The sequence below is a fragment of the Netta rufina genome (assembly GCF_964035555.1).
Source record: "Netta rufina genome assembly, chromosome: 24".
NCBI classification, from domain to species: Eukaryota; Metazoa; Chordata; class Aves; order Anseriformes; family Anatidae; genus Netta; species Netta rufina.
The window spans coordinates 2,121,588-2,146,789 of NC_140148.1; the positions used below are offsets into that span (position 1 = coordinate 2,121,588).

General features: G+C 45.7%; 2 protein-coding genes across 2 annotated transcripts; both read right to left on the reverse strand.

Moving 5' to 3' along the window:
- Positions 1 to 136: 136 nt before the first annotated feature.
- GJD3 (gap junction protein delta 3) lies at positions 137 to 856 on the reverse strand (the record flags this gene model as incomplete). The annotated part of the gene is given in 3 exon segments (XM_084301106.1): positions 137 to 481; positions 483 to 530; positions 533 to 856. Coding segments are annotated over 3 exon segments (717 nt in total).
- A 4,156-nt stretch (positions 857 to 5,012) lies between these two features.
- Positions 5,013 to 24,141, reverse strand: TOP2A (DNA topoisomerase II alpha; the record flags this gene model as incomplete). Its single annotated transcript, XM_084301107.1, is given in 36 exon segments — positions 5,013 to 5,159; positions 5,466 to 5,686; positions 6,752 to 6,877; positions 7,185 to 7,246; positions 7,381 to 7,531; positions 7,972 to 8,115; positions 8,412 to 8,517; positions 9,473 to 9,670; positions 9,804 to 9,887; positions 9,980 to 10,123; positions 10,388 to 10,479; positions 11,810 to 12,005; positions 12,569 to 12,769; positions 12,904 to 13,038; positions 13,161 to 13,392; positions 13,969 to 14,117; positions 14,981 to 15,102; positions 15,408 to 15,522; positions 16,002 to 16,094; positions 16,858 to 16,967; positions 17,632 to 17,737; positions 17,829 to 17,939; positions 18,419 to 18,544; positions 18,930 to 19,083; positions 19,344 to 19,486; positions 19,661 to 19,798; positions 20,259 to 20,360; positions 20,551 to 20,724; positions 20,939 to 21,151; positions 21,480 to 21,577; positions 22,041 to 22,186; positions 22,724 to 22,787; positions 23,124 to 23,214; positions 23,313 to 23,398; positions 23,401 to 23,455; positions 24,112 to 24,141. Coding segments are annotated over 36 exon segments (4,665 nt in total).
- Positions 24,142 to 25,202: the final 1,061 nt, after the last annotated feature.

Genomic DNA, 25,202 nt, shown 5'->3' on the forward strand with positions numbered 1-25,202 from the left:
GGTGAGGCCCATCCGCCGCCCACAACAGGAACCGGGGGGGGGGGGCACAGTGCAGCCGCTTCCCCACCACAGCCACGGCTGAGAACGGCCCCAACTCGTGCCAGCGATGGCATCCCCGTCTCCTTCCCCAACCAGGCTACACGGCCAGGGCTCCTCGTGGCGGGGGGCACGGCTCCTCCGAGACCCCCGCCGGCTGCCCGGGGGCCGGTGCCCGTTCCCCTGGCCGGGGGCAGCGGGGGGCTCGGGGCTCGCGGCTCTTGCGCAGGAGGTGGGCGAGCTCGGCCAGGCTGAGCAGCGCCGACACCAAGCCCACCACGAAGTAGAAGTGGATGAAGACGGTTTTTTCGGTGGGCCGGGAGACGAAGCAGTCGACGCGGTGCGGGCAGGGCCGGCTGCGGCAGACGAAGAGGGGCTGCACCCTGAAGCCGTAGAGCAGCGCCTGGCCCAGCAGGAAGGCCAGCTCGGCCGCGATGCGCGCCACCTACGCTGCCCACGTAGAAAACCTGCAGGCGACGGGCTCGGTCCCCCCGGGGGACCCCCCGCGCCCCGGTTTGGCCGCTTGGTGCACGGCGAAGATGACGAAGAGGGCGGCGGGCGCCGAGAGCACCACGACGTGGAAGACGAGGAAGCGGTAGTGGGAGATGGGGAAGGCGGCGTCGTAGCACACCGGCTTGCAGCCCGGCTGCTGCGTGTTGCAGACGAATTCCTCCTGCTCGTCCTCGAAGACGTCGCTGCCCACCGTGGCCAGGACCAGGATGCGGAAGAGGAGCATCACCACCAGCCAGAAGCGGCCCACCATGGGCGAGTGCTCCTGCACCGCGTCCAGCAGCGAGCTCAGGAAGCCCCACTCGCCCATGGCCGCGCTGCGGGACCGGGGGTCAGCACCGGGGAACGGGGGCACCGTGCCCATGGGGACAGACCCCCAGCGGGCACGCAGCCTCCCCCCCCCCCGGAGGGCTCAGCGCCCTCCCCAAATCACCACCGAGCCCCCATCCCCTAGCAGGGGTGTTCATTCCAGTGCCAGCCCACCGTGGCACAAATGTCCCCAAATGTCCCCCGAGCTTCTCCCTCGCTCCCCCAGTAAGGACACCAGTAGGGTCAGGACTATTGGGGTCCCCATCCCTTGTTCTCCCTCTCTTTTTGTGACCCCCCCAAACCCAACAGGGTCAGCCCTGGTACCTGCGGTCCCCGTGGTGCCTGCGGTCCCCGCTCGCCCACAGCGTGCCAGCACGGCTGTCCGGGGCTGTCCAGGGCTGTCCAGGGCTGTCCGGTCCCTGGTCCAGCAGGGACAGGATGACAGCCCCGCAGCCACGCCTGGAGTCCTTTTAAAGAGGCAGAGCGGCCGCAGGGGCGCCCGGAGGGGAGGGAAGGGCTCGGTTCTGCTGGTGGGGGGGGGCCCCCAAGGACAAAGGGTGGATGGCGGCAGCCTGGGGTGCAGCACGGTGTGGGGGGCAGAGGCTTCCCCCAAGCAGAAAATCCCCTGTGCTTTGGGCACCCCAAATGCCAAGGTGCTGATTTGCTCCAGTGAGCTCCCCCCCCCAAAAAAAAGCACCCCTCACTCCCTCGGTGCTGGCATCTCCTCCCCACCCAGGCCAGGGTGCAGCGGCTGGACCAGTCGTGCCCTAGGGGCAGCCACATCCTTCACCTGTGCCTCAGCTTCCCCTTCCAGTGAGAGCAGCAGAGCCCAGGTTGATGCAATTCACCCTGGGGACCCCCTCACCCCTTGGTGGGGGGGGGGTCCCTGTGGTGGGTCGGTGACCGCAGAGTCCTGCGCACAGCGCTCAGCACCCCCACACCTCCTCCCCACCCCATAAAGGACGTTTTGGGATGGAGACCCGATGGTGCACACACCGTTTGTGCACGCACAGCTCTCCGGACACATTTGGGGTGACACCGGGGTTAGCGGAGCAGCTACAGAGACGGCCCCGTTTGCCGTGCGGCCGAGCCTCGCAGCGAGGAGCTGTAAATAGCACGGCCCCTCGGCGGGGACGCGCCGGAGACGCTCTCCAGAGCCCGGCAGTGGAAAATCTGACGGCACTTTCCACACTTGACTGGGTTCCAGCAAAGCACCTCGGTGGCACCGATGGTGCCCCGCGCCCCGGCGGCTGCTCGGTGGCCGGTGGAGACGGGGAGGGCACCGGGTTTGGCGGCTGCTCCTGCACCAGCAGCACCCCCTTGGTGCATAAATCACCGGGGTGGGACGTGGGGCAATGCGGGCGGCACGGCATGAGGTCCTTTGTCCCTCAGAGCCAGCCCAGGAGCCACCACCAGTGAGCTGCATGCTGGCAGCCCCACATCACCCCTATTTCAGCCTCGTGCACGATGCTCTCAGGGTGCTCTCATGGACCTGGGGACCCCGGGAGGGTTTGAGGGTCCTGGGCAGCTGAGCCAGGTGCACGAGTGCTGCAGGGCTGCCAGGCTGTTGGCGATGCAGAGGCAGCACAGCTCATTTCCCCCAGCTTCATTAGTGACCCCGATCCCTCCTGCTGCGGGGACTGCTGCTGATGCTCCTCACGAGGCCAGGGCTGTGGCCGAGCTCTGTGCTGGTGGATTTGGAGCCTGTGTCCCCAGCTGCTGCTCGCCGCAAGGCACCCAGCGCCTGCTTCCTCCCCACCCGCCGTGGCAGAACGCACGCGAGGTGCCCGCAGACAGTCCCAGTGTGCCCGCAGCCGGCCTCAGCTGGAACAGAGCCCACTGGGGGTGCATGGTACGGAGAGGGGGCTGTAAATCCTGCCGTGCTCGTGCTCCCACCCAGAGAGCCTGTTCGGAGGGAGCACAGCCCTCGAGAGCAAAAACCAGCTCCGGAGGGCTGAGCATTTCCGAAACTTCAGCCTGGGCTCACCTGCAGCAGCGTCAGTGTCTTGCTGAAGCAGAACCTGCGGCACTTGGGCTCTGCTGCTGAGCCACTCGGGCACTGCCACGAACTTTTCGCTTGAAAAACCTCAGCTGCAGAGCCGAGGCGGTGGTCGGAGGATTTGCAAAGCCGCAGCGTCCTGGTGAGGGACTGGCAGGAAGGAGCCTGGGCAGCACCCACCTGAGCCCGCCGCAGGCATCGCCCCCGGTGGGGTGCAGCAGCTGAAGAGGGGAAGGTGTTTTTGTTTTTGGGGGGGAGACCCCCAGCCCCGCTCTCGTAGGGGGCCTGGTTGAAGGGTTTCCATGCAGCAGCACCCAGGGAGCAGGAGCAGGAGCTCCCCGCAGGCACCCCAGGGGAAAGCAGAAGCGGTGCCTGCTGCAATCCGGGTGCGCTGTCACCAGTCACCGCCTGCCCTGCCGCAGCGGTTGGCAGCAGCACGTCACCATCACCATCCCGCTGGGGACAAGGCCACGCTGCGGCTCCTCAGCACCTCCCTCACCTTGTTTCTGGTCAGAGCCATGCACTGCACGCAGCTCCTGGCTGGGGGTGACAGCACGACTCCAGATTTGCAGATGACACAAGGGTAGGTGCTGATCTGCTCAGGGGCAGGAGAGCAGGGAAGGCTGCACCCCTTCCCCTCTGGCTGTTGAACCACTCAAGAAGGGTTAATGACAAGTGGTGCATCCTGCCCTTAGGGCACAACGACCCCACAAAGCGCTTTTTCCAACCCAAATGATTCTGGGTACCAAAAGCTATGCCCAGAGCCCTCACCCCAAGCCCTCTGCTCCACCAGCACTCCCCAGGGACAGAGAGAGCTTGGGGCTGGGAGAACAGACAGGAATGGACAACTCCTTTTATTGAACAAAGCTCAAGTAAAAAAATCTTTTATTACGTAAATAGTTAAAAGGACAGCTTAACAACAAACACAGAAAATATTTACAGGGTCACAAAACAAACACTCAGTGCCATAGAAATGGCTCCATGAGGAAGAAATGACGATGAACTCTACACCCCTGAAATACAGAGCCGAGGGGATGAGAAAGATGATTCGTCCCCAGATTCTGCTGAGGAAGACAAGTGCTGGACACCTTCCACACCTAAGGGCAGGGAGGTGACAGAGGGGCTCCACCAGGCAGGGGACTGCACTTGTAGGTGCTCAGGGGAAGCCCCCTGTGCCCTGGAAGGTGGCAGGAGAAGCTTCCCACTGCGGAGCACCCGTTCTACACCGCAGCCTGTTGTAGTGCCAAATACAGCAGCAGAGGAGCCCAGGGCAGGGGAACTTGCTGCTTTGCAATGTGTACGTTGGAATAACGAGCCTGCTTGCCTTCATCAAAGACTCCCGGATGACAAAGAGTTGTCTCTCCAGCTGCTGCTGAGCTCCCCTCCTCGCCAACAGCTGGCACCTCAAGAGACACCCGGCTAATGGCACAAGACATTGGCAGGCACCAGCGCCTCTTACCTAAGGATGACCTCTGGGCTGAACTAGCTGAACGCAGGGTTTTTGGCAGCAGGGCAGAAGATAAAACTGCCAACACTGAGCACAGTGTGGAGACAAGTCTGCACAAACCTCCGTTACCAAATCTGAAGTGAAAAAAAAAAGCAAAGGCTAAAACTCAACATGGAAGAAGTTGAGCAACAGGGGCTTGCACAGACATAAAAGACTAAGAAAAACACTAGCTTGGAGTTCTATATACCTGCACCTCACAGCTAAGTCTCTGTGTTAGTGAAGTTAAAAGTTTTCATGTTAGTTTTTAAGATATCTAAAGATGATATATAATTAAGATAGAGGTTAATCTAGGCAAGCGTAATTGACAGGACTTGAAATATACAAACATCTGCCTTGATATTAAAATGACCACAAAGAGTCAAAAGATTTCACCCGGACCTTCCAGCTAGCTAATGGGTAAAAGGGAAGCACATCAGCACTGGCTGGGCACATCGCTGTGAGAAAGGGTGGGTGTTCCTATTTAAACAAGTCTGAATTTAAAAAAAAAAATAAAAAAAAATAGATCTGTATTCACTTGTATTAAACATTTTTAGACAAGCTTAAATTCATTGAAAAAGACTTCCTAGTCTGAGATGTTCTTCGGTGAGAGCTTGTTAAGGGCTCTGCTGAAAGAAACTTCGTAGATCAATAGTATAAAAACTTCATAAAAATTCAAAAGATGTCGTCATCAGATGACTCCAAGTATTGGACAGGCTTCTTGAGACGTCCTGGCCTGGCACGGGGTGCGGCTTCTGTGGGACTGTCTGCGCGAGCAGTTAGTTCAGCAGTAAAACTGTCACTGTCTTCCTGCTTGGGTTTCTGGAGGGAAAGCATAGTTGAGAAGTGAATCATGAACCTGAGCATAAACAGGTTAACATCCAATTAGCATAGAACACACCTCCGTGTCACAGGTAGGGCTGTTGTTCAGCCTGATGAGATCAAACCAACAATCTGGGACGAGTATTTCTGCCTGACTTCCTTCCCTTTCTTACCCATCTCCCCCCCATCCAGTAATGGAAAGGGGTGTTGCACTGGAGGTTTTACTTCCACCATAATTTTTCTGCCAGAATAACTGACACCAGACTCTTGTACCCCCTTGGCACTAACTTGTGGTAGAATACAAACCTTTGCTGCAACTGATTTGGAAGGCTTCACACCAAAATCTGAATCCGAATCTGAGGAACTCGGCTGCCTTTTGGTAACTTTCCGCCCCTTGGTCGGACCAGGCTTCTTGGCGTCCGCTGCTCTAGCATCTGAATCCAGAGGCTCCTCCTTCACTGCTGTCTTGCTGGATTTTGGCACAGCCTTTTTCTTGGCTAGGATATCCATGATGGACGGCTGGTTATCTGAAACAGAATTCTGCGTTTAAACTTTTGTTTTGCTGCTTCTCTTCTCGTGCACACATCTTCCTTCCTAAGCAAATACGGCTCTGCACTGTGCTGCAAGGTCAGCACGCAGGTCATCTCATTTTGAAGCATCATTTTCTAGAAAGACAGCTATTTACCAAGATTATGAGAAATGAGGTTGTTTATCTCCTTCCTTAGCTCCTCTACATTTAGAGGATCACATTAAAATGTACCCAATGCAATATACAGACCATTTTGGACCTGCAAATTCTGAAGCCTCATGGCTGTGTAGCCAGTCTTATGCCTTCAACACTCTGGCACAGGGAAGGACTGTACCATCTACACTAAACAGTTATTTGTTGAGTTCTTTCTTATCCTTGTTTTGACATTTTTACCAGCATCTTGAAGCGTGTCTCCAAGCTAAGACGAAGTGAGCAAGCCACTGCTGAATGACAACAGGCTTTCTCTGAAATCGGAAGTGGAAAAAGCAGCTGTGAAGTAAGGCACTGCTTTACTGCTGCGATCAAAACCAGCGAGTAACGGAATATGCAAAACAGCTTTCGAAGTCTGTCAAAGACTCTATGTGTCTAAGTTCACAAAACCTGACTCAAATGCCCTCGACTGAAGTCTGAACCAGCACTAAACAGACCAAGCTACCCCAAAGAAGCTTTTCTTCTTCCTGGAAAGTGAGCTGCCAGGTAGCTTTTTTCCCTAAAAGACATAGAGAATGTTGATGGCAGGGCAAATTCCACTCAGATTATTTCTGCTGAGTATTACGTAGCACTAGAGGAAGCATTTACTTTTCCTGTTCCCAAACTAGAGCTTACTCCTTTCAAGCATGTCCGAGATAAATTATAACACGTCATGTTTGGAAACAAGCTTCTTTAGAAGTGACAAGGCAGCCTTCACCACAAACCTCAGATCTTCTCTGAAATTAAAACTCAAGCTATTCAGTCCTCTAAACACTTCGAGATACCACTCAGAGTTGTTTCTCACAGAATAAGAGCTATCTGAAAAATACCTTTACATGATTACGTAGCTCTGAAAGACTCAACTTCTCCTTACCCTTAGCAGCACTGGCCTTCTTAGCTGCAGCAGGTTTTTTAGGTACAGCCTTACTGTGAGGTATGGAGACAGAAGGACCTGCAGGAGCTTGACTCACATTCTCATCAGCAACATCTTGGACTTTGACTGAATAGAGAAAGAAGAAAGCAAGCCTGAGACAGTTAAATTATCTATTCTGTCTGGCTAAAACATTAGAGCAGAATTACTGTGTGCAACTTTGTAACAACTATTAAAACTGGATTAATCACAAATTCAAGTCAGAACCAGACAAAAAGCCTTGTCCAGTAAAATGGGCTTGCACCCCAGCATCAAAGTTCTTTGCATAATGTGACTAACATCTGCCTTTGTCAGCATTAAGCACTGGTTGGAGCATCCAGGGTACTCTCATAAGGTTTTAGGAAAATCAACAAGGCTTAGAAGGGTTTGTACTCACCAGGGATATCACCTTTTACTGACTTTTGCTTGGGAGCTTTAGCTGTTTTTTCACTGGTTTCCCTAGAATACAAAACCCCAAGTATTTTTTAACTTATGATGCACTAAACAGGTGCATTGAAGAAAAAACTATTACTATGTAACATTAACACCACAAGCACAACTAATTGTCAGCAATTACGTGGAGAAATACTCACTTTGGGGCAGCTCGGGGCTTGGGAGCAGGTTTCTCTTTTGAGTTTGTATCTGATTCACTGCTGCCTTCACTGTGCCTCTGAAATTCAGACTCCTCATCTGAGCTGATGAAATTTTCATCCGAGTCCGAAGAGATCATGGGCTTGATTTTGGCTGATGAAATAACACAGATGTATCATTTTACACCGTTGGTAATATTCAGCTTGGTTCCCTTTCCAATATTTTAGATGCAGTTATTAAAAATAGAGATGCAAATAAAAACAAGCGGATATTGAGACTGACAGTGAGAAGACTCCAAGCTGCAAGTGTGTTCTGAGCACACTTACCAACAGCACGTTTGATTTGCTAAGACAGTTGCATAATTAAAATCAATAACCTGATTTTCTCTACTTGTTCACTTCTGCTTTTCCTTGAAATAATGTCATTGTGAAAATCTGCTCAAATAGTAGAAGTACTTTGTTGTTACATGGAGTAAAATAAGCCTTTAAAAATGACTTTTGGCTGAGATCTCAGACTCTGGGAGCTCTCTAAACAGTCTGTTCAATTTTCTCCTCCACAGACTGCTCCTCTTCTGCATTTGTATCTCCACTCACCTGCTGCTTGGCGAACCACTCTCTCTCTTTGAGGAACCACTTCGAAATCATCAGACTCTGAATCAGACCCTGAGTCAGACCAAGGGTTTCTTTTCTTCGTTTTCTTTACTGGCTTAAATGGCAGAGTGGCCTGTCTCTTGGTACCTGAAAAATATCAGGAAGCAGGATGAACCAGCAGACCTCCATATGTGCTTCAGGATCAGTAGCTCAACTTAGAAATGTATCAATAAACTCAGAGGATTCTGGCTTAAATGTCAAAGAAAAACAATAATCATGTCACCAGCTTGACTGTTATCCAGAATCACTTTGTTTCTCACCTAGTTTTTCCAAACATACCAGTCCTAGATGTCACTCACCACTTCAGGAAGAGGTCAGATAACCAAACCGACAAACTCTCCCCTCACTTTCCATTGATGGAATAACACAAAAAAAGTATTTACCTTGAACAACATTACGCTTCTGCGCTACTCTTTGCTTAAGGCTTGAAGACTCCTTATCCCCTGATGAGTTTCCTTCTGGATTTTCATCTAATTCATTCTTTTCACTCTGAAGATAAAAGCAGATATCAAATAGGTAGTGAGTTAACTCCCACAATTTGAAGAGGTGTAGAGAGCAATGCAGAAAGGGGACAGCTTATTTTAGATGTACAAAAGTTAGCAGTGCAAGAAATCTTGAGTTTGTGAAACAAACTGTGTGTAAAACAGATTACGGCCAAAATCAGACACGAACCCCGGATCAAGTGACTGAAAACACAAAATCCAACATTAACAAAAACAGGAACTTTGTCCCCACACCTGAGTGTGCTTTGGTACCGCCTTTGTGTGCTGACAGCCCACGAGACTCTAGGGTGTATTGAGGATGCAGATTTTAAACAGGGTGGGTTAAATCAACAAGGCAAATTAATCGGAAAAAAAAGGTTGGATAGAACCATCTGTAGGAAAGGAGCAATGTGTCTGGCTTACAGGTCAAAACAGGTGTGGGGATATTTTCATTTTCTAGGCTGCAAATAGCCAAATGGCATAATTTCAAGTAGCCCTGTAAAAGAATTAAATCTTCATCTCCATGATAATGAGAACAATGGCATGAAGTGGCTGAAAGCATTATGAGAAATGCACAGGCTGTTCTAGAGTAGAGAATTACTAGCCGTATTTCCTGCCTGCTAAAGGATTTATAAAATCCCCAACACGCCTAGAACAGCCTTACTTTTATCTGCTTCTTCATTTCTAAGCCACCTCTGCAGCCCATCTGAGAGCAATATATGCTGTTACCAAGAGATCTCCCTTTAAGCCATCTCCTGATGTTAGTGAGTCTGCTCTCCTTTAGACTGAGAAACATCCGTTTACAGCGTGTCCCATAACCTAAAATTCTGTTCCTCTCCCAGAAAGCAGACAATGACTGCTTCGTTAGGACAAGTTCAACCAAAAAGAACTTGTATTTCTTTAGGACTGCCTTCTGTATTGAAGAGGATGTAATAAAAGATCAAGCGTTTGAAACTTTTTACCTTTACTTTCTTTTTAGCTCTCTTCTCTGCATCCGCCTTCATTTCTGCAGTTACCCGAGGAACAACCCTTATGCCATGAGCTGATGGCATTACTTCTGGCAGCTGTGCCTTCTTCACTTTTGTTTTCCCTCCTTTTACCTTTAAAGGTTTGCCAGCTATCCCTGCCATCTCATCCTGCATTTGCTTGGCTTCTACTGCCTGCAGAATTGAGCATAAAACAATACAACCATCAGAATACAGAACAAACATACTACTGAAAATAAAAACAAAACATAACCTTTGCAGGATAACACTGAAGTTGCTGATAAGACTACACTGAACATTGGCATACATCAAGTTCTTCAACGAAGGCAGCAAGGTCTTCTTTCCACAGGTCACAGGGACTCTTGCACTTCAGGTTTTCCAGCTCCTTTTCCTAAAGTGAACCACAGTTGAGAATGAGTCACATAGTTTAATCCACCATAAAAATATAATACCATGCTTTTATAAGAAAAGGAAGGAACGTACTTTGTTATCTCTCTGCTTACAGAGCTCATCTTTCTTCTCTTTAGTCAAATACCAGAGGGGCATGTTCAGTAGATAGTTGAAATCTGGTCCGGTAGCTGCAGCTGATTCTTTGTTGCTCTCATCCTCTTCTTCTTCTTCCTCCTCCTCCTGAATGTGAAAAAAAGCATTGGCAACAAATATAGCTACGTACAATGGTAGGACTACTGATTAAATCTCATTGAATCGCAGGTGCTCTATGTGGTTATGGTGCACTAGACTCTTCTAGGACAATTCAGAAATGGATACAGGTGAAGTTATAGCTCCTGAAAGCCTCAGCTGCTACCACAACTCAACCTTCTTCCTATGAATTCCGAATCTTCTGGACTGTCCCCCATCTCTGATCACTTTAGAGGATGAAAGATGTATTACCTTGTTTTGCAATTCCTTCCAAGCCTTCACCGGATCAGATTCATAGCCTCTTTGGATAAGAACTTGAATCAACTCTTTCTTGGGTTTGTTTTCTATAAACAGACATTTCAGAATTGTCAGTTAGCAACCACTACAAATCACTGGTAGGAAAGCCAGAGGAGCTTTAAAAGTTTTGGATCCTATGGTTGTAACAGCTCAGCCTCTTATAGGGATCTAAAATAGCCTTTCCTCATCAAGAGGTGGGACGTGGTAGAGCCTAAAATAACATCAAAAAAGTTCCTACTTAGCAGGTGATTTGTTAGCTCGGCATTGCTCCTGTACTTGTCAGGAACACCTGCCAGAGCACTTTAAATATTTTCTCCTTCATTTCCATACATGCATTTCCCTAGCCCTTAGTTTTTGAATTTCAAAAAAAACAAAGTGTGATGGTATCAGAATGCTTTTATGATAATAGGCAGGCAGGTGGAGGAAAAAAACCTGATATGACTCCAAGGCTTCGGTAGAGCTTGCACCTCATTAGACATCACCTGGGAAATTTATTCTATAAATGTTCCAGCCAATGGAAATGCTTCAGCTGGAATTTTTTGCTCTTTAATGTATCACAAGCAATCAACCATGAGACACAAACACAAATGAAACCAGCTCTGTCAGCCTTGGAACTGCTTATTACAAAAAGCCAAGAAAATGCATTTCAAGGGAATTATTTTTCCTCCTCAGTCAAGTCAAACAGACACAGACTGTTGGGATCATTGGGCTGCCTTCAGACACAAACCACAAAGCATCTTATGACACTTTGTCTAGCTGCGTCCTCCATAAATGCAAGTGAAATACAGACTGCCTTTTAGACTGAGGTGGAAAAGTTGATTGAAAAGTTTGAATGCTGGAAACAAAGATCTGTTTCTTTTCTAGCTCATGATTCTCAGATGCTGCTAGCTAAAGTGTCTTTTCTAACTTTGAAACCCCAATCGACCAAACATGATTCAGAATATTTTGCAGAGGTTCAAAGATAACACAGAAAAGATATGGGCTCTCAAGTATGCATTTGAACAGAATACCCAGACAGACAGACAGACAACCCTTTCTAACCCTACTAGTACTTAACTCTTGTTCCTACCGAGCCAGAAACAGATAGGAGCATTTGCTAAAGTACTAAAAAAAATATTTCTCCTTTCAAAATAGCGTCAAACACACAGTAGGAAAGCTGTATGAGCACCCCACTTTAATTAACATGTACATAAATGCCCTATAGATGAAGGACCTCTGCCAAGCATTTTCCTCTTACATGTTACTGGAACAGAAAGATAAGCTGTGGTGTGTTTTGTGAAGAGCCAGGCTGGGGCTGAGAGGGTGCTGACAGAACTCAAGGGAGCACCTAGCCCTTCTACCAGCTTCCTAAACCAAAGAACCAAGAGCAATGCATACCAATCACAATTTTTCCATCTATTTTCTCCAGGATGAAACGAGCCTGGTTGCTCAGTTTTGCAGACTCGGCACTTAGCATTCCAATAAGCCATTCTTTTCTCAAACCATAGTATCGGAGCCTCAGTTCAAAGAACTCTTTAAGAATATCCTGGGGAGACTCGTACTTCTTGAGAAAGCCAACGTGGTCAAAAAGAACCTACATGAAAGAACAAAGGTGTTATGATCATAAAACTGATTTTCAAAGCGACTGAAAATCATCTATAACCCAGATGTGATAGCACAATGGACTTACTAAGCAATTATAAAGCCTTAGTGTCATTTCAGAAATTACTTCAGCTTTTGAACACAGCAGAGACAATTTTAGAATTTTGAATTTCTTAAAAGAAACACATAGTGGGCAAAAGTTACTTGAATCTTAAAGCTATCTGTTGGATAAACACCTTCCACCAAGCTGCAAACACTGTCCAAGTCCAGACGTTCAGTGGCAGTGTCCTTGTCACAACAGAGGTCTCTGTGGACCTAGTGATTTCAGATCACTTTGACTCTTTCAGACAAAACCACGCCATCTTAGCTCAAGAGACAGGCTTGGTAGCGGGCCCTTTAAAGGCATATTTAGAAAGCTGATTTAAAACCAGTAGTAGCAGAAAAATCAAAGTGAATAGGTTACTGAAAGCATGTTCTCATTAGAAGCAGTAAAGGCAGCTGTACATGTTGTCTTTGACCTGAAATGAGAACTCTCTTCAGCAGTCTATTACATACCATGGAGTTGCACGTTAAATTTGTTTGGAGTTTGAAGACTTTATGCAAACCCACTGCTTCGGCTTCAGCTAGTTTTTCTTCACTCATCTTCACTACAAACTTCACCGTTGTGTCTGTGTGATATTCTTTGTAGTCTGTGATTAGAGGGGGCGTCTTCTCAGTCCCATTCAGCATTGGCTCCAGAACTTGTTCTTTATAAGTCTGAGAAAAGAATTCAAGTCAGACCACCCATGTTTTCCTTGGAGATTGAGAGCTCCAAAAAAAACTTACAAATCACCATTTTTTGCTTTACAGGTCAAAATATACATTCCTAAGGCAAATTCAGCATTTATTACCTGCGTCCATGTTCTGACAGGCAGCTCAGTGATCTCAATGGTTGTAGAATCAAGGATAGACACTTCACCACTTATCACATACTGATTAGGTCCCAGCTCATCTATTGTGCCTTTGAAGTTCTTGTAACTAGGAAGCTAAGCAGAAAAGAACATTGGATTCAGCTTTGTGTCCTTGCAAATCCTTAAAAACAGAAGCATCAGCACATGTTGAAGCATTTGAATAAATTAATGAGCAAGACATGGTTGAAATACGTTACCATTGGCAATGGCTCTTCTCCATCCATCAGACGGCGGATATTATTCACAGTTTCCCTGATATCAAAGTTGGGGATCTTGCAGGACCAGCCAGTACCAATCCCTTCTGCCCCATTTATCAGCACCATTGGAATAATAGGGATGTACCACTCTGGCTCCACACGTTGATTGTCATCATATAAGAACTTCAGGACATTGTCATCCATTGGTGGGAACAGCAACCGTGCTAGTGGGCTAGAATGGAAAAGAGAATTCAGCCCAAATTCTTGCTACACAAGAACCACCCTCAAAAATTAGAGGAAACAAATAATTAAGGGTTATTCATATCAACCAACTTATCCATGCAGCCTCAGTGTCTATGTTAGGAAACTGGGTTTCTAGAGTAACACTCGACGCACAGATACATCTTAAGCAATCTCAGCAGTGTCTGCTGGTTCCACTGAATATGTTGGGCCCCCAAAGTTTGTACTTTATGTAAGTCAGATGTTGCACTGTACTATAAAATACTATAGCTTACCTCTCCCAACTCAAGTTCATTTCTTATTATCCTACATAAATGTCTCCCTTGTTTTTTGCTCCCATTTCCTTATTCTCTGCTATACCTTTCTCTTCTGTGGGATGGCAACCACACTCACAGATCTAAATCTAGAATCCAAGTCACAAATTTGTTGTGACTCTTTCATATTCCAGTGGTCCAAGTTTTAGAGATTTAAAGGCAAAACATTAATTCATATTTCATTTTAAGCAATGTTAAATGGAGTCCTGTAACATGCTAAAGATGTTTAAGAGCAAGAAAATTTTAATGCTGACCTGAGCATTGTGAAGATGTATCGAGGGCTTGCAGAGTCTTTCCCACCATGCAGCCTTGTGCCAAACTGACCAATGGGCTGCAGCAAGTTGAGGTTGTTACTGCCCACAAAGTTCTGAGCTAAGTTAATAATAGTCATCATCAGTGATGCCTGCAATAAAGGGTCACAGTTAAAAATTGCAGAATTCTTCCCTGAAAGGACAAAATTAAAGGGAAGATTTACTCCAAGAACAGAACTGATATAGGAGATAAATTTGACTACTGAATAATAAATGGAATTCTCACTGAAAACACACTTGGTTATTACTACGTAAAATAGCAGCAACTGACAGAAAGAGCAAAGCTCCTGAACAGCTTTTAGTCAATACAGTAACCTCTACTCATATATTCCCATGTCTTTTTCAAGAACTCCTGCGTTTCTTCCTGGCCAAGACAAGTGTACCTGCTGCAGCGGACAGTTTCTACTCCTTGTAAAAAGTATTAGGTAACCTTGGAAAAGCCAGCCTTAAAGAGGCTACAGTAATGTGTTTGTCATTTAATTCTACCAACCATTGACTCCCAAGACCATCTAAGTCTGGATAAATACATTCCAATGACCTGCAGCATACTGCTACCTGCCTGGACTTGGAACCTCTGATGAAAGGTTCTATGAGATTCCTAAAGGAAGCTTGTTTTAGTCTTTAACTTCTCCTTACCATGGTAAAGGCTTTATTTAACATCTTCCTAAACCTACTGCAAGTAAAGCAGGTTTTTCTTGTTCCGCTTTCTTGAATGAAACATACTCCCATAAGGTATAGGTAAGATTGGTCAGTCTGCCTATCTCATTAAATTAATAATTGAAGAATTAAAATCAGACCAACTGATATATGATATACGGACACTTTACTCTGGTGTTTATACTCAAAGATCTAATTCTGCAGTAGAGGCATGTTAACTGTCAAGTGGAACAAGGGCTCTTTTTTGCCTTATTTTTTTTTTTTTAAAGCATTTTGCACAATGAGTACACTTTCTTACTTCACCATGATGGTATGAGGACATCTCAGCTACAGAACCAGCCAGCTGAGCAACCTTCACCTCCCGCTTATCGTTTCTTTTGAAACACGTGAACAGAACTTTCCTTTGACCTGGCTTCAAACCTGTACAGAAAAAGACCTTGTGTTTAGAACAGACATTTCGCTTTGCTTCCACTCTGTAGAAACTAATAATTACTTATAGACCTAAACATTCTGCACAAGAGTTAATTTTTTGAGACAACATACTACAGAATGGACAAGATATTTAATCCAAAAGATTAAAAAACTTGGGCAGCGGGAATTTGAGTTTAGAACACCAACCCAGAAAACTCAGTGGGTTACCCTGATTCTGATAATATGACAAAAAACGTCATTCGTTAAACTGGGGGAAATATACTATACAGAACCACTACCTTGAAATTACTTACCATCAACCAGTGATGGGATTGATCTTTCATTATCCGAGTTTGAGAACAGGACTAACTCCTTGTTGATGAAGTCGTTGTATGTCAAGTAATTAGTATCTTTCCCATACAGGTATTCCTAAGGAAAACAGATGCAAGACTGCCTTAATTTTAACAAGGTCTAACATGTTTCTTAGCTCATACTTGGCTAGTTTCATTAAAATGGAAGCTCCTTGTACAACTAGCTAAACACAGCTCAAGTGATGACATTCTCAGCATGAAAAAATAAAACAATGCTTTCCATTAAGCAGGCCTGTTTTACTGAGAAAGTCTTCATACAGTCCTGCTCAAGTCATCATTTCCTCATAGATAAAGTAATTTGAAAAATTAAAAAAAAAAAAATGAAACAAGTTGTTGGACCACTGACCCAGGCTATACTAATGAGATGCAAAAAAAAAAGAAGCTGATCTGCAAGATTCTGAAGCAGTATAACTAACTGTCCCATAACCCAGTGACTGACTCAAAGCTGTGTACAGCTCTAGCATGTTGTAATGAAACCGAGAACAGCCCCAGGGAGAGAAAGGAAATCAAATTCCTTTGTATGCGTAAACCTTTTACCTCTGGCAGGCCATGGAGCTTCCGTTGTCTTCTATCCTCCATGAAATTAGTCAGCCACTCCTTTCGCTCTTCTACTTTCTTCTTACTAAAGGCCTACATGTAGCAAAACGAAAAAAAAAAAGCTCAGTTTTAGGACATTCTCTGGTGTACCCTATTGGAACACTTAGGAAAAGGAAAGTATACAGTAAGAGTTTAACCAGGAGAAAGAACATGGTAAACAGGCTGACTTTGTAGCCTAAAAATGCAATACCAGATTCTTGAAGTTAACTGTATTAAGAATATCATTTCCACTGATGTGAGACACAGTAGCTAAGCTTAGCTTTATGAAGTTTTAACAAAATAATAGAAAACTAAAAGTCGTTTTCCCTATTAATATTTTTGAGGGAAAAAAAGCTTAGTTTTTGGCATCATCTAATAGCTCAGAATGCTTAAGAGTCAATGTCTACTGAAGGTGAAGGAGCTCACAAAAGCAAGGACTGTTTTAATCCACCAGTGAACCATTTTACAAGAAAAAATTCTCAGGGAAAAGGGGAAGAAAAACTTGGAGAAAACTGCAGCAGAACATGCAGAAAGATGTTAAAGGAATACTCATTATTGTGTCTGAAAATGTCAATTGGTTTGTAGTGATTAGTTTGTTCCGAGCTATATTTAAAAACCATCATTGAAAGAGTGCTCTTGGCCTGAGGTCTGTGGACAGGCTTGCTTCTACAGGTTAGACTAAAGCTGTAGCCTTGGTAACAAAGAGATCATCCCCAGCCCAAAGGCCTCTGAGAGCATTTTAAGAGAAAACACACAGCACTTTAAGCAGAAGAATACCAAAGGTAGTAAGTCAACAATTAAATCAAGTGTAAGTTACCAGGGTGATCGCAGCATCATCTTCAGGACCAGAATATTTGAAGCCAATTCGATGTTTAGCCATATCGGCAAAGTATTCCTTAGCTTCCTTTGACGTGCTGGTACCCAAACCTGCAGAGCCAATACTAGTTAATCCTACTAATTTCTTGCTTATATTAAGTTGCAGTTCAAAGAAAGGCATTGCTACATCTAATTCTTGTGATGAGCCATATAAATACAGCATGAAGATAGTCGTACTTAAAATTGAAATTACTTTAAACGGGATGTAAGGTAACACAAAGCATAAGAATTAAAGACAATCGAGCAGTTTTATGTTGCATTTTTAGAGACTGTCTGGATCTTCTGATGTCTGAAACTAATAACTACAAATTGGAAATGATTTCTCATTACCCAGCCATTGTTCTGCAGTTGGCAACTTGCTTATCAGTATAGAGTAGTTCTGGAGTAAGCACTTAGCTTACAGCATTATCAGCACACAAGGACTGTGCTGGGGAAAACAAAAAACATCAAAGCTAAGCATGCTCACCTAAAAGGATGCAGGGAACATATATCTACAATAGTGTAGTTGCACTATGATTTTGAGATTTCATCCATCTAGAGGTTATGACTTGCTTACTTTTAGATCCTAGACCACATCCATTTGTAAATCAGAATAGTTTAGGAGGGAAGAGGCCTTTGGAGATTACCTAGTCCAAACCCTTCCTGCAAAAGCAGGGCTAACTAAATTGAATCATATCAGTTCATTTGACTTCTTCACATGATGTTTTCTACAAACCTTTGTAGTACTTGATTTTCCAGGAATTGTAGTTCTGTGTACTGTTTTTCCATTCCTCAAACTCCGGAATGCTGTAGAATGCAATTTCTTCTTTGTTTTTAGAGGCCTATAATGAATTTATATAGGTTAACTGTGGAATGCGAGGCAGATGTAGACCAATGAATTCCTACTCACCTTACCATCTAGTCAACCCTTACCTTTATGATGGGAGTAATAAATTCCTCCAAGAAGTTGTGTCTTAGAAGAGAAGGCCAGTTGTGATGGATGAAGTTAATCAGCAAACCTTTGATATGAGATCCATCTTGATCCTGTTTTGTTTTTTAAAAAAAGTCACTTTAATCAAGGACACGATAGAAATGTCAGTTGTTAGACTAATAGAAGATGATCTTATAGTTAAAGTTAGTTAACCCTATTAACTTTCACTTCCAAAGATGTGACCATGCACTGTTTAGCTACTCAGTTAGGATAAAGTTAAAAAAAAAAAAAAAGCACAATTACACAATTGTTGTGAAAAAGTGTATCAAGGACTTGTCAAGGACCTTGTATCAGCAGACTGGAGAGACAATATTTAGCAATTTGGTGATGCTACTCTACCTCTACTTTATCTGTTCTGTTTTGTATCTTATAACACATTATGACCCACTAAAACAAAGAACGATAAAGAGGGATGAATGTGGAGAATTAGGTACAACAGTGGCAGTGGGAGAAAGAGCATTTTCTTCTTTCCTCTGTATTCTAGTGCTTTTTCTTCCCCCCCCCCCCAATTTTGAATTTTAGTGAACCTAACCTGATCTGTCATAATCATAATCTTTCCATAGCGAAGAGTCTTTAAAGATTCTTGATCTTCATAGTTCTTTTTATACTGTAAACCCACAATCTTGATGATGTTGTTGATTTCAGCATTTTCCATAATCTGGAAGAGATCACACAGAATAAAACCTTTTCTTTCAGACAAACTATAGCTCAAAAAAGTAAGATTATCCAGCACCTATACTTCTGACTGTGCTCTGCCTTTCCAGCTTTTCTCCTGTTTAGAAAGTTTTATTATTTCTAAACTGAAATCTTAATGCTTAAGTTTTTCTAGATCATTCTAAACATTTCCTAGACCACAAAACAAATACTCAATATTCCTGCTTAATCAGCAAGGCAGGCTGAAGGTGAGACTAGACTCATACTTTTAATAGACTACCTGCTACAAATGAGTGTTCCAGGTGTTCAGCTGTAGTGACTCAGTTAAAACACACTGCATTACATGAAGCATAGCACATCTTCCAGCACATAAAGATTTTCCCACTAACCTGCTTATGAGAAGCTTCTCTGACGTTGAGTATTTTCCCACGAAGGGGAAATACTCCATATTTGTCTCTACCAACCACTCCTAGACCAGAGACAGCCAGTGTTTTGGCTGAGTCTCCTTCAGTCAGAATGAGTGTACAATCTATAGAATTCTTGCTGCCTGGAAAAAAAAAAAAATCAAGTCAATTTTCCAATTAAGAAATGAAATCAAGGCTTGTATGCCCACAAATTGCATGAGAATATACATCTTCTAAAACATACAGGTTTTGTTGCACTGCATGTAGGACTGACCACAAAATGAGGGTAAACTATAATTAGAGATTTTCTCATTGTCTTTACGAGACAGTTGTTTCATTTGTCTAACTAACAAATGTTAACTGTTTCTGAGTGAACTGGCTACAAAGGATATAAAACACTTACCAGCATCATTGGCATCATCCAGCTTAGGAACGCCCTTAATCTTCGTGTGTTTCACAGCTGAACATTTCTTATTCAGCTGGGTCTGAGCTTTAAATTTTACCCAGTTTAGGATACTTTCAACAATGCCACAGCCAACTGCCTGCAATACCAAAAAAAAGAAAAAAAAAAAAATCAACTGTGGGAAAAACTTTAACCACGTCAGAATTTAAGTTACATACTTTAATTCATGCCATAACTTTATAGCTATTTGCCACATTAAACAGAAGATGCAGTTTTACGGGCACCTGGATTATCTGTGTATACCAATACTTACACCCTTGATAAATTTCTCACTCAGTTTACATGTTGAGCCAAAGCTCTTTGCCTGCAGAGTCATGTTCTCCTTAGTCTGAGAGTCAAAGGTTGGGTTTTCAATCAAGGCATTCACAAATATCCACATGTGGTTCTTCACCTGTAGTTAAATAAGACAAGCAGTACAAATGACACAGGTTCATCTCCCTGTAACAGCAGCGTCGTCTGACATTCGCCTGTCAGAATCATGCAGTGAGGAGAACAAATTCAATTATCCCTGTGTTTTTGAATTTTCCTAGATGTCTTTTGACACAATTTAGGACAGATAATGGACATTCACAAGCAATGCTATATGATTTGGGATGTCATCTAACAGATACTAAGTTTTAGTGCATTCACACTGACTTAACAGGATTCTGATTACAAAATACTTCAGCTCAACAGAGAATATCATTAGCTGGCTTGAACTGGACTATATAAGGCTTCTGTAATCTGTAGTTAGCTATATATCATCTTTACAATGGAAATGTATATTAGCAATGTAGTAACACATTAATCTAACCACAATGTGCAACAACACTAGAGTTTTGCTTTCCACTGGGAAAATTCCAACACTGTACCTGAAATGGCTTCACTCCAACTCCGTTTTTGTTCTTCTTTTTCACAACTTCAATGAGTTTATTCACAATCTGGTCAGCTACATAATCAACATGCCTGCCACCCTAAGGGAAAATGGGACCTTGAAGTGATTCCACTGAAAACAATACATGCACGTCTATTTAAAACGTTAAGCGTGGTCTTCGCACATTAAGCAATTAAGTGTTTTTCACTAACAAACGTACATTTGAAAACAGCTAAGAATACCAGTGATGAAGAATATGACATTAACTTGACTAAATAAGCAAGAGTTACCTTTGTGGTGGCAATACTGTTGACAAAGCTGACTTGCTGGAAGCCTTTTTCACTTAAAGTCAAACACACTTCCCACCGAGAATTTACTTCCTCATGGATAACCTTAAGTGCATTACCCGTTTCATCTACTTTGTCCTTCAGATAGAGGTCCACATAACTGCGGAATCCTTTGACCTGCATACAGATGAAAGCAGAGAACTCATTTGTAACAGCTCCTATAAGTACTTACTGCTACTATTTCACGTCCTCCTGAAAAGCAGGCAGAAAAATCACTCATGCAAGTTTTCACTTCACTGTGTGTAATGGTGTAAATTGCTTCAGCAAAATCTCACTCTTTCAAAGGCATGAGAAATACAGACATTACGGTTTCACTTAGATGCTCACTTACAGGCAGCCTCTTTCCATTTAGGAAAACTTTGACATCCTTTGTGGATCCAGCAATATCATACGCTCTTCGGGACATTAGCGCTACAATGTCTTTATCAAGAATCGTCATTTTGAATTTTGACAGATCAGGTTGGAAAGTGACACACGTGTAATCTTCTCCATCAAAATACTTCAGTTTCATTTCACCAGCCTTTCCCATGTTGTCTGTCCAGGTCTGAGGAAAAGCAGGTTTTATGAGTTGAAGGTCTAACAAACACAAGTAGCTAGCTTAATTTTTAGAAGCAGCAAACTGAAATTAGAATTTTAGATTCTTTCAAATAATAATAATAAAACCAATGCTGGTTAAAGATTAGATTCTGATTGTGCGCAATCTTTTTGTTATCTGTTTGAAGTATAATTGCTGGTGGAGTAGCTATGGGCCAAATTTATTCTTCTTGTGGTGCACTGAATGTAAACACCATCTAGATTTTTGGAATAAAAGCTCAAGAGACTTATCTGGAAAAACTCGGGTATAACCATACTGAACTGAGAAGCGTCCATACCTGCTTGAATAACTTTTTGTATTCGCGACATGCAGTTTCCACAGTAAATTTTGTGCTAAATATGTTGCACAGTTTGGCTCCATAACCATTTCGCCCACCTGGAATTAGGAAGAAAACAGGCTCGTGTTGTTCCCTTTGTTCAAAACCATCTGGAAGAACTCCAAACTAACAAGAGCTGAGTTACTTCAGCACAAGCAGACTTCCCATGAACATCATCATCATCCTACAAACCCAGTATGTGACTATAAACCTGTATTTAATTGGGATTAAAGGGAATTTTCCTTATTGTCCATGTTTGTGCCCTTATTACTGTAAAATATAGGAAGGAGACTTCTCTCTGATGGTCTCGTCTATTTTCATGTTGCATCAGGACCTGCCCCCTTTTTCATTTTATTTTCTTAGGGAAAACAGCAAGGGACCAGTTAGTTGTACCTTTACTGAAAAGGAGAAGTCTTGAAACCCGGTAGCTCCCCTGCTCACTCACACTGGTACTTCAGTTCACAAACTGGAATTAATCAGGCTGCTCAAAAATATTAGCATATACCGTGGACTCCTCCCTACCTGTGACTTTCTTTTCATCATCATCGTAGTTACTGGATGTTAGTAGCTGTCCAAAGATGAGAGCAGGCACATAGACCTTTTCCACTTTGTGTTCAACAACTGGAATGCCTTTGCCATTGTTCCATACACTGATTGTGTTATTCTCTCTGGAGGGATGGAAAAGTGTGTTTTTAAGGCTGCAGATGGCTGAGCTATGAAATAAATATCACACAAAGTCTCTAGGGAAAGGCCACCATTTCAACAAGAACAAATTTCTATTCAGCAAGTGCAGAAGCAGCCAGCAGAGGGAGGACAAGTCAACAACAACAAAAAAATCCTCCAGTCTCAGGTCTACAGATACGATCTATGAAATGGATCACCACACAATTTGGATCACAACACAATTTTTGTGTGGCGATTCTCAATGACAGAGTAAGAACATCGAGAAAGGGAAAGTGACCACAACAGAAAAAACAACACAACGAAAAGCAGTCACTTCACAACTCAGCACTCTGTAACAGACCAAGAAAACAAAGAAAAAGGCTTTTACAACAGCTAAATTACATTTGATGATCTAACTTGAACGGGTCCTTAACATAGAGCTCTCTAATACAAACATCAACTTATCAGAAAAGTATCTGAATGAGAAAAATAAAACACAGCTGAGTTGGGAAGGCACTGAAAAAAAACAAAGCAGAACTTACGGATCAATGGTAACTTTAATGCACGACATGTTTTTATCCCTCTGCTTGTTGTCCGCAGCATTGACTAGAAGAGAAAGACAAATTTTATTATATTCGACTAGCAATCAAGACAAAATATGAAGTATTTTCAGTAGAATGAATAAGAAAAATTGGAATGCAACTATTTTGTAAGTTAAAGAGAAGAGTACTACAAGTGCTACAGAAAGGAGAATTTGGGACTGAATTAAATGGGTTTAGAATAACGAATGCCATCATCCCACAAACGGCTTGTGTTAGTCGGTCAACAGTGCAACTAGATAAGAGCACACTTGATGGGTTCTCAAATTTAACTCTGTTTCCTCCTGGAGGTTCAGAAACACCCTGATAGTCAAGCAGCAAAACAAGAACAGAGTCATCTTACCCAGAATCTCATCAAAGATTTTGTACAAGCCAGGCACAAAGGTCACATCTCTGCAGTTCAGGCCCACGTCCTCATCAAAAACCCACATTTGCTGAAAAAAAAAAAAGACAAGAAATGTTTAGCCCCCCCTGGTTCAGCTCCGTGCTGTGGGTTTGGAGGGCGCAGAGGGTGGCCCTGGCCCCGCCGTACCTGGGTCACGGTCTCCACGGAGCCGATGTAGGTGTCGGGCCGGAGCAGGATGTGCTCCAGCGTTTTCTTCTGGTAGATGCGCTCACCGAGAGCCGCTTCTTGGCGCCATCGCCCTTGGGCAGCCGGTGGTTCTCATCTGTGGGCTGAGGGGGGGGAGAGGTGGTGAGGGGAGCAGGAGGGGAGTTTGGGGGCCTTGAGAGGGGGGACCTGACAGAAAGGAGGGCTCTGAGCAGATGGGGAATTTGGGGGGGGATATGAGGCAGGGGGAGCCTGACGGGAGGGGATTTGGGGGTGTGGAGGGGCTCCAAGCCTGGGGGAGTTTGGGGGGCTCTGATGGGAGGGGAGTTTGGGGGGGGGGGCTTTTAACAGGAGGGGAGTTTGGGGGAGGCTGAGTCGGGGACACCTGACAGGAGAGTTTGGGGGGGGGCTGATGTGAGGAGAATGTGTGTGGGGGTGCTCCGAGCCTTGGGGGGGGGCGGAATTTAGGGAGGGATGGGACTGACAGGACGGGAGCTTGGGGGGTGGAATTTGGGGGTCTCCGAATGACGGGGGAGGAGGGATTTTGGGAGAGGGCGCTGAGGACAATGGGAGCTTGGGGGGGGGGGGGGGGGCTGCGAGGCGGGGGGGGCCCTAACAGGAGGGGGGAGGCCCAGAGAACCGGGGGGGGGCGGCTGTGAGGGGCCGGGGAGCGGCGGGGGGGGGCGGGGACACCCTGAGGGACCGGGGGGATTTGAGGGACCCGGGGGGGATGAGGGAGGCCGGGGAGGCTCTGAGGGAGGCCGGGGGGGCGCCCACGCACCCGCGGCGCCGGGGACTCCGCGAGCTCCATGGCGCGGCAGCACTGAGGGGAGCAACGGCCCCGCGCGGTTCGAACCCGCGCCCAGCCCGCACAACGCTCCGCCAATCGCCGCGCGCCGTCCCCCGCCCTCCGCCAATGGGAGCGGAGGGCGGGGACACAAGGAGTGCCCGCCTCCCGCCTCGCCGCCAGTCACAAGGCGTGCGCGTTTTCAAATGTAGCCAATCGAAGGGGAGAAAGGGTTTGATGGGCAGGGAGGTTGGCCAGTGGGAGGGGAGGAGGGAGGGTGCTGAGCGGCTGGATCCGTGCGCGGATGGGTTCTGCGCATGCTCAGTCGTCGTTGTTGGGGGGGGGGCAGTGGGCGGGGGCTGGGGGGACTGGGAACCAGTGGGAAGGGGACTGGGGAACTGGGAACCAGTGAGAGGGTCTAGGGGCAACTGGGACCCAGTGAGCGGGGACTGGGGGCAACTGGGAACCAGCGAGCAGGGTCTGGGGGGTAAACTGGGAGCCAGGGAGCGGGGTCTGGGTAACTGGGAACCAGTAAGCAGGGTCTGTGAGTAAATGGGACCCAGTGAGTGGAACTGGGAACCAGTGGGTAGGAACTGAGGGCAACTGGGACCCAGTGGAACCCAGTGGGCAGGGCCTGGGGGAGGATCTGGGACCCAGTGAGCAGGGCGGGGGGCCAGGCTGGGGCTGAAGCCCCCCCTTCCAACCCCCATTTTGTCGGGACAGGCCTGCCGGGTGGCCCTGGTGGTGTCAGTCAATGGCAGGCTGGTGGCTGTGGAAGCAGAGCCATGGGCTGTGACTTTGTGGTCCTTGTGGTGTCACCCCCCCCAGTCCCCACACTGTGCCCACAGTCCCCACACTGCACCCCCCAGTCCCTGCAGTGTCCCCATGTCCCCACACTGCTCCCCCCGTCCCCAGCCCCTCACCGCTGTCCCAGTAATAACCCCCATCCCCAGTAATGGCAAGCTGGACGTTGTCCAAAACACCAACTTTTCCACATCTTTATTTCTGGGGAAGATGCAGCATTAGCATTGCTCGAGGTAACGGAGGTGGCCGGGCACAGCCTGGGGACCAAGCACAACCCGGGA